Here is a 13078-nt window from a genome sequence, read left to right on the forward strand (position 1 = left end):
TTTACTTTGAATAAAATGTGTTGCATTTTTATAAGTTATTTTCTCCTCTTATAAAGTCTAAGTTTTTTCCAGGGTCAGCTGAAAATGTTAGAGTCTTTTCCATGCTTAAAAAATTCTATGTTCCACTTTCCATGCTATCTGGAAATATTTTCCATGGTTATCCAGCCTAAATCCAGCGTTTTCCATTCCTTTTCCATGCTTTTCCATCCAAGGCTGGAAAATGCTTGGAAAAAAAGTCCACGTTTCATGGACATTTCTAGAACAAAACCCTGGAAAACCATGGAAACTGTTTCAAATTCCAGGGATTTCCATGGAATTCCATGTTATACCATGGATTTCCAGCCTAAGTTCCATGATTACCCTGGACAATGTACACCCGGGTATTGGCACCGTATTTTTTGCTTTACAAGTGCATTTTATTTTGTTAAAAAAAAAACTTTTTACAAGTGTGTTTATACATACATGTGTATAAGTGTATTTTTTTCCACGAAATAATACACTTAAGTGCGTTTATTATGATAATAAGTGCGCTTAAGTTTATTTTTTAGCGCATTTATACACTTGAGTGTATTTTAAGACATGCAAATAATACACTTCATGGTCAAAGTAAATTTTTTAAAGCGCATTTATACACTTCTGTGCATTTCCAGTCATTCAAATAATACACATTACAGAATTAAAAGCGAATTTTTTAAGTGCATTAATACACTTGAGTGCATTTCCAGTCATACAAATAATACACTTATAATACACTTATCAGTAACTAAAGTAATCTTTCAAGTGCATCAATACACTTGAGTGTATTTTAACTCATACAAATAATACACTTCATGGAGTATTCAAAGTGATTTTTTTTTAAGCGAATTAATACACTTGAGTACATTTCCAGACATACAAATAAAACACTTCATTGTCAGTATTCAAAGTGAATTTTTGTAAGCGCATTAATACACTAGAGTGCATTTCCACTGATACAAATAATACACCTTACAAAATTGAAAGTTAATTTTTGTAAGCTCATTAATACACTTGAGTGCATTCCCGGTCATACAAATAATACACCTTACAGTATTAAAAGTGAATTTTTAAGCGCATTAACACACTTGAGTGCATTTTCAGTCATACAAATGATACACTTTATGAAGTGTTGGAAGTGAATTTTTTAAGCGCATTATACACTCAAGTGTACTTTTCATCACTTCAAATTAATATGCTTAAAAATTAACCAAATAAAAAAAAATCCCAGCATTTTGAAGCCAGCATTCATTCTTTAAATGAAAGGTTTGTGTAAACACATACATAAAAAACTTAAAGTACAATTCAATAGATAAGTACACATTTTTATTAGAATGTTAAACCTTAAAAAACAAAAACAAAGGTTACATATCTACATAAAAGAGAGGATTCAAATGGGCTATTGCCTATCTGGAATTAACAACTTCCCGTCTGTAGATCTGCCGTAGAATCATATGGAATTCTACGGAAATTGTTCGATGGAATTCCGTCGAGTATTGGCACTTACTTTCCATACGATTCCATGCAATCAATGGAAAAGTGAAAACAAAACAGAAGAGGAACTTGATCTGGTATGGAATTCCAAAATTCCATATAATGTCGTGGAATTCCATAAAACGCCGTGGAACTCCATAGAATGCCGTGGAATTCCATAGAATGCAGTGGAATTTCATAGAATGCTGTGGAATTCCATAGAACGCCGTGGAATTCCATAGAACGCCATATAATTCCATAGAATTATATGGAATTCCGTAGAAAGCTATGGAATTCAATAGAACACCGGATTAAAATAGAGAAAAAGCAGAAAATAGATTCATGGCATTTTATTGATTTTGAACCAATAACTAGACGTGTTCTGGAATCATTCTTAAAATGTTCTAGAATGATTACAGAACAGTTGTTGAACAAATAAATGGCAATAATTTCCTGAACAATTGTTCTAAAACAGTTCTAAAGGTTTGTTCTAGAACAATTCTTCAACCATTGTTCTAAAACTATTCCAGAATTGTTCTTGAATAAATTTTCAGAACTGTTCAGAAGTCAATCCAGAAAAATCAGAGTTACTTACAATTAAAGGAAACTCCCCTGGCTCCATCTATCTAAACGGTGCACCTGTTAAACACTCTACTGAAGTTAAACACTTAGGAATCATAAGGACGCCAAAATACAACCTCAATACGGACGATCGCCTAAACCACAAGGCAGACTATATATACACTCCTTGGACCCGGGTTACATGCAAGAAAAGGTTTCTCACCAGTTGTTGCTCTCAAATTATGAAAGACCTATGCAATACCAAGAGCCTTGTATGCGGTCGAAATCTTAAAGGTCACCAAAGGGGATATAGAAAAGCTCGACAGACAACAAAGGAGTATGTTTAAGCACTTCCAAGCAGTCTTCGAAATTAGCACACGCCCGATCGCCCGTGGCGAGTAAAATTACTGCCCGGCACCTACAAAAATTCACGTTTGTGGCCCGCCGGGCATGTAAATTATTGAAGCCAATTGACAGTTTATAATCTTGATATTTGCAGATCTATTTTTCAATTTTGAGAACAAACACCTTGCCGTAAGTTGTAAAACAATGAAATTCGATTGGTTTAACAACACACACCTGCTTGCACACGTCATCGTTATTGTTTTTGACCGATGCAGTTCGGTCACATTCGGTTCTTATCGACGGTTTCTCTAGACATTAATCGAGAAGATGCTTTTTGAATCGATCATTTCAATCAAGTAATACGCTTCCGTTTTTGTCAATGTAAACAAATGTCATTGTCGACATAGAGGCTATGCAGTATCTTAGGTATGTTGATGGGGCTAAGCCCGATAAAGCACTTCCAAAATAGAAAATTGACAATGATTTAGAGAAAAAGGAAGCCAAGAAATGGTACGAGGACACCAGAGAACGCTCTTTTCAAGAGCACTGGTGTAACGATCGACCGTCTTAATTCTAGTGACTGATTAGATGTAGTTGTATTCACTACTATTGAAACAAATGTTCTGCTTTACTATGTGTAGCATGTAAGTGTTAAAATGTTGTGATTTGTTATAATTTTGGTTAAAAAAGTTTGGGCATGTAAAAAATATGTTGGGCATGTAAAAAATCTTAAGTAACTGGCCCGACTGGCATGTAACTTTTCAAAGCTAATTTCGAAGACTGCTATTAAGGCCTACCAACACGTACTGCGACTGCAGGAGTACATTTACTCCTAGGCAGTGAACCTATTGAGTCAATTATAGATAGACGAAGACTCTCTCTCTCTCTTCACCAATATTTCAAGACTCCAAGGCTCAGCAGAGTACAATATACTTTCTGGACAAATTACCATGGCCTCTTTTGACAGCCACTCTTTAGCTTCAGTCTCCAGGATGGCTCTTGAAAAGTACAATCTCCCAGACGTCAGATACCTTTTTGAGCATCCTATTTAAACACTCAAATGGAAAACCATAATAGACAAAGCCATCAATCAATATTGGCATCAGAAGTGGTCTGAAGAAATTGAACATAAATCTACATTTAAGTACATACAAATACAGGACAACCCTACAAAAGTAGCCCATAACATCTGGAGGTTGGATCTCCCAGTTGAGCATGATGTTCGAAAAGCAGAGATCAAGGCAATTAAGAGTAATAACAGGAACATATATCTTCCAATCCAATACAGCCCAATATAACTAAAGTCAAGGTCAGTCCAACATACCTGATGTGTGGAAATGGTGATGAGACACTGCAATACTTCCTGCTTGACTGCGAACAACTTGGAAGGAACGCGAAAAATTGGAACCAAAATGTTAGCAGAAATCATTGAAGAGATCCATCCCCTTGGGCTCTCACTATTCAACACCAGGGAGGACCTTACCCAACTTATTATGGACTTCTCCCACAAAAACATTAAAAGTATCATACAACTACCCATGCGGCTACAACTCCATATAGAAAGAGCTAGCCAATGCTACATTTACCATCTACACAGTAAAAGAGTGCAATTGCTTACACCTGGCCCCTTTGTTAACCCCACTAGATAAGACAGACCACACATAAAATGTCAAGCGTTAATAACTTTTTACTAACTTTTAAATAATGTTATGCGTCTGAATATTTCAGGCTAAATGATATATCATTTATTCCTATACCGTAATAAACCTGTATTAAGCTGCAGTTTAAACCAATGCTGATACACGGTCTACTGATTTAAGTGCTGTATATAATGTAAAAAGGCATGTGTGAAAAGTTCAATGTGTTTATGTGAATTCACTATTGGATCTAAACATGAAATTGGACCCTATCTTGGCTGGACTACCTGCCAGGAGTGCCTCAATCAGATTGGAAGAAACTACATGACAGAACAGAACAGATGGTGCCAGAACCAATCAAAAGTATATAAACACCCCTTTGTTTTGGCTAGATGGAGCACTGATAGGGATTAGTGTTTATGATGCTAATGGATCTCTTATCTGATCCTGATCTTGTCTGATATTTATTGAATAAAACTCAGCACACTTAGCATATTATATTTAATTGTGAATATTTCAATATAACATACTGAATGGTATTAGCAAATAATAGTAATATAATAAATATTATTTAGATTGTCTTTTAAAATGTATGTTAATAGTCGATGTGGTAGACATTAATTGAATTGGGGTTAAATATCAGTGTAAGAAAGTTCAAATACTTATTTTTTATGTTATGGAGATATAATTGATTCTGGCAAGCCCACATAATATTTTTGACACTTTCAATATTTTTAGTTACCCACAGCCTGATTTAGTCACTTTAAAAGCTGCTCTTCTGATTCACATATTTTATGAGCAGACATTAATTGCAACAATAAGACCATAAACATTATGTGAAGATAAAAAATAATTCAGTACAATCCTCCTATTAAACACTATATCTCTGTCCTTTAACTTCAGTTATTTGCTATAGCCCGGGTGTACATTGTCCAGGGTAATCATGGAACTTAGGCTGGAAATCCATGGTATAACATGGAATTCCATGGAAATCCCTGGAATTTGAAACAGTTTCCAGGGTTTTCCAGGGTTTTGTTCTAGAAATGTCCATGAAACGTGGACTTTTTTTCCAAGCATTTTCCAGCCTTGGATGGAAAAGCATGGAAAAGGAATGGAAAACGCTGGATTTAGGCTGGATTACCATGGAAAATATTTCCAGATAGCATGGAAAGTGGAACATAGAATTTTTTAAGCATGGAAAAGACTCTAACATTTTCAGCTGACCCTGGAAAAAACTTAGACTTTATAAGAGGAGAAAATAACTTATAAAAATGCAACACATTTTATTCAAAGTAAATCAGAGTTCAACAATTTACACAACATATGAATAAAACATAAAACAATGTGCATAGTTTGGGCAGAAATAGTAGTAGTTATAGTAGTAGTAGTAGTGGTAGAAGTAGTAATGCTGAGGCTGGCAGTAGAATATGTTGTAGGAGAAGAAGTAAAAGTGGTTGTTGTATAAGTTGTATAAGCAGTTAAACTACTGATAATTATACTATTGGTGCAAATTTAAGTGACAGTAGCAGTAGTAGCAGTTATTATTGTGTTGTTGTTTTAGGATTTACAGGAATAGTAGCAGTAATGGTAGCAATAGTAGTATAAATAATAAAAACAATACTAGTAGCAGCAGTAGTAGTAGTAGTTAAGGAAGTAGCATTAGCAGCAGCAGCAGTAGTAGTAGAAGAAGTAGTAGTAGTAGAAGTAGTAGTAGTAGAAGTAGCAGCAGCAGCAGTAGCAGCATCAGTAGCAGTAGTAGTAGCAGTAGTAGTAGCAATTGTAGTTGAAGTACTAGTAGTAGTAGTAGTAGTAGTGGTAGTAGTAGTAGTAGTAGTAACAGCAGCAGCAGCAGCAGTAGTAGTAGTAGTAGTCGCTGCAGCAGGAGTTGTAGTAGTAGTAGCAGCAGCAGCAGCAGTAGCAGCAGTAGTAGTAGCAGCAGCAGGAGGAGTAGTAGCAGCAGCAGCAGTAGCAGCAGCAGTAGTAGTAGTATTAGTAGTTGAAGCAGTAGTAGTAGTTGAAGCAGTAGTAGTAGTTGAAGCAGTAGTAGTAGTAGTAGCAGCAGTAGTAGTAGTAGTAATAGTAGTAGTAGTAGAAGTAGTAGTAGTAGTAGTATAAGTAGAAGTAGCAGTAGTAGTAGTAGTAGTAGTAGTAGTAGTAGTAGTAGTAGTAGTAGTAGTTGTAGTAGTAGTAGTAGTAGTTGTTGTTGTTGTTGTTGTGGCTGTTGTAAAAGTAGTAGTAGTTTTGCAGAAGTAGTAGTAGTAGTAGTAGTACTAGTAGTAGAAGTAATAGTAGTAACTTTCAAAGCAATGTCTACAAGTTTAAATTCTTTAACCCTGTTCAAGGTGTATACACACTCAATATTTAACTACAGTCCAGGTTTGCAATTAACAAACTATCTGATAAACCTGTGTGTGAGTCAGACATGTCTGCTGCTAATCTATTGGTTATAAAATATCACAGCCTTTTCTGATTGGCTGAGTTCAAATACAGAAAGTTTACCTGTTAGATTGAAATTTAGGCGTATTGCAGAAAATATGCAGGTTAAACTTGTTGTTAAAATGAAGTTAATGTAATGTTCACAAACAGTAGAGTTAATGAGTTTTTCCATTAACAAGAATTTCTTAAAATTATAATGTATGGATATCATTTGGAAAGTGACATGAAATATTGTTAAAAAGTGATGCATACAAGTGTTTCAGAAGTCTGTCTAGGAATAGAACAACAACTGAAGGTTTGTGCTTTTCATTATTTCTAAATATTCCTTTAAATTTATTCTTCTTATGTCATCATTGTAGACCTTTTTTATGTGACATTTTAGGTAAAAGTATGGCAAATATAGAACTTTAAAAGCAGCTGTCACACACATTTTCACTAAGTGCAGTTTGCAGCTTGATAAAGGAAGTCCTATGTGAAGATATTAATAAGCTTGAATGTAGTATCGGAAGTTTATAATGCATGGCTAGGGAACTGAGGCTAAAGGAGTTATGTGCTGTGCATGATGAGAACTCAATGCTCATTAATACTGTTAATGTTTATAAATAAATTAATTAAACCAATAGCATTGTTTTTTAGGTTTCACTGTGCATTTTCATACCAATAGAATTACACATCATTCTAATTATAGCAATAATAAATTTGTACTAATCATACCTACAAATTTTGTTATGCTATGCTTTGTGGTGTATTAACTTCATTGTAAGTTATTATTTAAAGACCATTTTACTAAATATTTAAATCAATACTTGAATTATTTTCTATATACATTTTCATTATGTGCTTTAACTGTAGCTGACCAGTTGATGGAAGATACTGCAGAGTTTGGCAGGGAAATAACCCAAGACAGCAAAGCGGCTCTTTTGGCGCATTTACCAAGAGGACTAACATGGCCACAAATTCATGGTAAATATTGTTATGCCCCGGGCTCATATAAGTAATTAAGTGTTAACCACCTGAAAGTATTTTGTCTTTTTGGTATCCAATATTTTGGTCTAGTTTCAATTACAGGTTATTTTTATATGAATTAGCAAATTAGCATAACTTTCATATAGCCATATCTGAATATAAAATTCCTATATATGATTGAGTTTCCAGATACATGCTAGTGTACCCCGTTTTGGGGCATTTAAGAAAACAACAATATAAATTTCAAAATAAAAGAGAGTCATATAAAAATATAAGTTAAATCACCAATTTATTCACTTGAAAGTCTCAGTTTTCCTGTGTGGTTGCCTGTTTGCAAATAGATTAAAGCCCGCTTGCAAACTTTAAGAGAATAAATTTCAGTAAATGGAAAAGAAATAATTGCTAACTACTTAGGATCGTAAATGTTCGCTCAAATACAAAAAAGCCAGATGTACCGAATTGAGCAGTGATATGAAATATCTAAAATAGATTAAAATATGAATGAGCATTGAAGTATAGATATTCAATCATATGATTGCTGCACATTTACTTTTACAGATAAATGTAAAAAACTTATGACTTTCTTGTAATATTGTTTGCTTTGTTTTTCTTTCAGAGATCATGCAGGAGCCGTACAGTATAACAGCAGTCCAAGTTCTATAAAAGATCCACGACCTACTAAAGCCTAGCTAATTAACAAAAAAGTTTTTAAAAACTGTAATTTTATCCCACCTGGGTACTTATAATTTACTAAGCTGCCTTCACAAGTTTTAGACTTGCAATTATATTTTAAACTGTCACTTGGAAAGTAATACATGTACATGCATTATGTTCTGAATTTCTTTGAACAATAAAATTATATAAAAGTATTTTAATGAAATTTAGCACCTTAATTGCATTAAAGTGAAAGTAGCTGAGAAAAATAGTATCCTTGTGCTCATGGGCAGCTACATATATTGTGACAAACATGAAGTAGCTAAAATAACTTAAATTTTTCATTTTGTTTCTTGTATATCGTTTGTACAGGGTTCGTGAATTGTTACTGTATATTACTTGACTTGCTTGTATTTTGTTACTTTGAATACATGTTGTTAAGGTTGCATTATACTTTTTAACTTTTAAAGTAGCGCCTGTTCTGTTATGTAAGGGCCTGATTTATGATAATGGACCTAGAGGCTTTGTAAGCATGTATTAAACAACACTTGTTTGATCTGAATAATTTGTTAAATAAATGTAACACAATTTGTAATCTGATGTTATATTTTGATGAATTGTGAACAAAATAATACATCGAAGAAACTAAGGCATTATGTTGATTTTTTGTTTTGTTTTAATCTAACCTTTAATTATTAATTATTTAAGCTGTGAGTATTGTATTCATTTAATACATGAATATTGTTTTTAGACCAGAAATTTCTTTTTCTAGTGACCATGGTAAACGCTGGACAATTTTCCATGTTATACCAGGCATCCATGGAATATTAAACAAAGAAAAACCCTGGAACATTTTCCAGGGTTTTCCAGCCAGCATGGAAAAAATACCGTCCGAATACTCCATGTAATCTGGAAAACCCTGGAAAAAAATCCATGGTTTTCCATGGTTTTCCAGATTACATGGAGTATTCGGACGGTATTTATTCCATGCTGGCTGGAAAACCCTGGAAATTGTTCCATGGTAATTATTCCAGGCAGCCTGGAAAACCATGGAAACTATTCCAGGCTATTTTCACATACCATGGACAATTTTCCACCCTTTTTTTTTAAATATTGACGCTGGAAAAGGCTGGAAACTTAGTCCGAATACTCCAGCCTCATATTTTCCATGGATTTCCATGGAAAACCCTGGACAAAGTACACCCGGGAGTGTTGCTCTTTTTTATGAAGATGCACTAAAACTACACTTGTACAGAAAGAATTTTTTTTTGGCAAATCAGAAGATACACTAATATGCACAAAAAATGCACTTCATTAAAAAAATGCACTTATTGCATAAAAAGATGCACTACTTTTCCTACAGAAGATACACTAAAAGTACAGTAAAATACACTTAAAGATAATGAAAATACAGAAAAAATGCACTTCAGTGCACTTAATTATGAAAAAAGTGCAGAAAAGTACCCTTTTTTGTTAAAAATGCATAAAAAATACACTTTTTAAAGCGTATTTTATTAAAAAGTGCATTTTATTTTGAGAAGGGTTGTAGATACTCTTGAAGTCACATTTTTTTCCCAATCATCATGGATCTAACTTAAAACATTAATTTGTTCTAATTATATTTCAGATGAGCTTGAAAATGGTTCTCATTTAAAACTCGTAGTTTTCAGGGGCAGGGAATTTTCCTTACATGACTATATTGAATAGTGTTTACTGTGACCACTCTTATTCTCTTGAGGCCAATTTTGCCCAATAAACAGTGTTAGACACTAACGGGAGTCCGGGAGTCCGAGACTCCTTAAAATGAGACTCTGACTCCTTGTTTTTGTGTCAGGGGAGTCCGTTGGACTCCTTTAAAATCATCTTTGAATTTTAAAAAAATCAGTTGATTTCCTTATTTGTTTTGCAAGATCAGAATGTCCGAACTTTTGTGGATCTGAAAAATGTGCCACAATTCATTCTGCTTGATCACATGGACAAAAACAAAATTTTAGTTCTCTGTCACTGTCTGTGTGTGTAGTAATAGGGGAACATGCAAACTATGAAAACGATCGCGGACCTTTTTTTTCACTTATATTTTTGCTGTTTTAAATAAGCTTTGCCAAACAATTCCTCATTACTCTAAAAACCATCACAATACCCAATTTTTTTCCACATTGTACGTTTTATGGCCCCAAGGTACTGAAGATCTGACCGGCTGTGAATCATTTGAGCCTGAATGACCTGTGTAATTATCAATCGAGTGTCATTATCAATCGATGATTTCAGTGCTTAATTACAGTTTGTAGGCTTTGTAATACCAACCACACTAATCGCGGGTTCCTACGGTGTACTCCTCCACGATAAAATCGTGGCAAGTTACTTAAAAGACTGATGATGGCAACAGGGTGTTATCCTCGTGAACATTATGCTTTGCATGGAAAATATTCTCTAAATATGTTTTCATAGTGTAAAAACCCAATGATGAAATTACTATAAAATAAGAATTATTTTGCGTTTTCAAATGTCATGTTCTTGGAAATATTATAATGAATATATATAAAGCAATTAGAAATATAAGGTTGTTACACCCTTACGATGTGATTTAGTAACTTTGACACTAACAAAACAGAAGGCCTGGAGAATGTGTTTAAACCCTAATGTCTAGGTTAAACAAGCAATCATAATGCATAATAAAAAATAGTATGTGTTTAAATCTTACAATGATTAAGTAAATTATTAACTTAAATATTACTGGAATGCGTTAAATATTTTGCAATTGTGATATAACACAAATTGAACAGCAGTCACTTACAACTTTGATCTGAAAACAAACATACAATAAAAAATTAACATTTTATGGATTGACGTGTTAATGGCAGAAAATATGATATAAACAAGTGTCTTTATTGTTGGGCTCCTTGAAATCTGTCCAGACTCCTAAATTTCAAACGTTAGGAGTCCTTGGACTCCTCACTCAGATTAGTTAGTGTCGAACACTGATAAACTTGAAATTTGCTCAGAAAATTGTTCTTATCATATCCGTGCCAAATTACACAATGGTTTTGGTCCATTGAAATCATAGCCGCCATTGAACTGGGCAGTTTTCCTTGTAAAGCAATAGTCAAACATTATGTGAACACTGGAGAAGTCATTTCTAGTCCAATCATCATGATACTTGCTGAGAACATTTGTTCTAATCAAATCTCCTCTGAATTCTTTCTGTTCTTTTGAATAAAATGGCTGCCAGAAGGAGACTTGACTGTTTTCATTCTAATTCAATATTTAAATATTGTGAAACTCTAGGAGTCATTTTTCGGCTACATAAAATTTATTAAGATCACAGAATATTTGTACATGAGCTGAGTTCATAAATGGTTCTGGTTTGTTGAAAAAGTAGTGTACACAAAATAGATCTCAGGTGAGCGACCGAGGACCATAATGGCCCTCTTTTGAAAATCTTATATATTTGATAAATTTTTGTCATGACAAATCACTATAATTCTTGTTTGTCATAAAGATTGCATACAATTTGATACCTATGAACACTGTGACATTCTCACAAAATATGTTTACGAAATATGTTTATTTCCTGTTTATTTATATTGACTGCTCTTTAAAATGATGTGTGTTTTGTGTGTACTTCAATGCATGCAGTTATTTGATATGTATGTTAACCACAATTAGCTTCACATGCTTAAGTAAAAAATAAACTATTTTGTTCTGTTCTGGTCGGATAACAATTGAAATTAAACAAATTTCAATTATTATAAAATTATGATTGGTTTATTTTGATTGATAAGATGTGGTTTCAACGTTGAAGTCATTTTAAGATGGTTGTTAATATGTGGTAACATCATTTGTCATGCTTTCATATTTAACACGGATGATTTAACCAGCAAAGTTTATTTCTTTTTGATAAACATCTGCATAGCCATGTTTATGTTTATTTATAGATGACAGCACACAGACATCTCAACAGTTGACAGTTGCTCATGGTTCATTTCTCAAGCCACGGGTGCCTTAGGACTGCTAGTGTAATTGTGTAGAAAGATACAAAGATGTGCCATTGTTAATGGATACTCCAGACTGTGGTTCACATATGCTGTAAATCACGACAGCTGTAAATATATAACATTTCTATTATCACCCTAGTGGTATACCACACAGGCTACATATCACCCTGATTAGGTTACATATCACACTGGAAACTGCTCGCAACGGCCATGGACCTTACCAAGTGTCTTCGCATTGGGTCTTTGTTCCTGACCCTCACCCTGTGGGCCTCCTGTGACCTTGACCTCACCAAGGAACCTGGGCACCTGAAACCCTTCGGAACTGGTGGGGTCAACAGACCAGTAGAGGAAATTGACGGGTTTCCTGACCCGGAATATTTCTTTGAGAATTACGTCAAGCCAACGAAGCCCCTGAAGATGAAGGGAGCAGCTCGTATATCGAAGGCGATGGGAAAATGGAGTGACGAGTATTTTCTGAGTCTGGATGATGACCTTGACACAGAGGTGAAGTTGGAGACGAAGAAGAAGGAGAACCGGCTCCAGGCGGTCGACATGATGACGTTCAAGAACTTTGTGAGGATTTATAACCAGACTGAACACTATATGGTGGATTCTGTACCTCCAGCACTAAGGTAACTAAATAAATAGGACTACCGGTACTGTAAACACTGTTTTACCGACTGTAAACACTGTTTTACCGACTGTAAACACTGTATTACTGACTGTAAACACTGTATTACCGACTGTAAACACTGTATTACCGACTGTATTACCGACTGTAAACACTGTATAACCGGTATGTGTATTTGGAATAAGACTGCAAACTTGGAATGGACATACTTTTGGAGACAAAACTGTTCATTTCATTTTCTGAATTGCATAATAATAATCTGGCTGTATTCTTATTATAAAAAGCACTTTTTTATGACTTTTTCAGCGAATGTTTTTTTTTTCATGTTAACTGTATTTTTGAACAGTGACTTTTTCAGTGAATGT

General features: G+C 34.2%; 1 protein-coding gene across 2 annotated transcripts in view; it reads left to right on the forward strand.

Annotated features, from left to right (window-relative positions):
- The window catches only part of LOC127853373 (tRNA wybutosine-synthesizing protein 5-like), a 67719-nt gene that overhangs the window by 8949 nt on the left and 45692 nt on the right, over nt 1–13078 (forward strand). The window contains exons 1-2 of one of the 2 annotated variants that reach the window (XM_052387868.1): nt 11663–11734; nt 12023–12714. In XM_052387868.1, coding sequence (XP_052243828.1) covers nt 12293–12714 — 422 coding nt within the window. In that variant the 5' untranslated portion in view covers nt 11663–11734; nt 12023–12292. Of the gene's footprint in view, nt 1–11662; nt 11735–12022; nt 12715–13078 lie in introns of those variants that run through there. The other variant, XM_052387867.1, reaches the window with a different exon arrangement.

This window comes from Dreissena polymorpha, chromosome 12, assembly GCF_020536995.1.
Source record: "Dreissena polymorpha isolate Duluth1 chromosome 12, UMN_Dpol_1.0, whole genome shotgun sequence".
NCBI lineage: Eukaryota > Metazoa > Mollusca > Bivalvia > Myida > Dreissenidae > Dreissena > Dreissena polymorpha.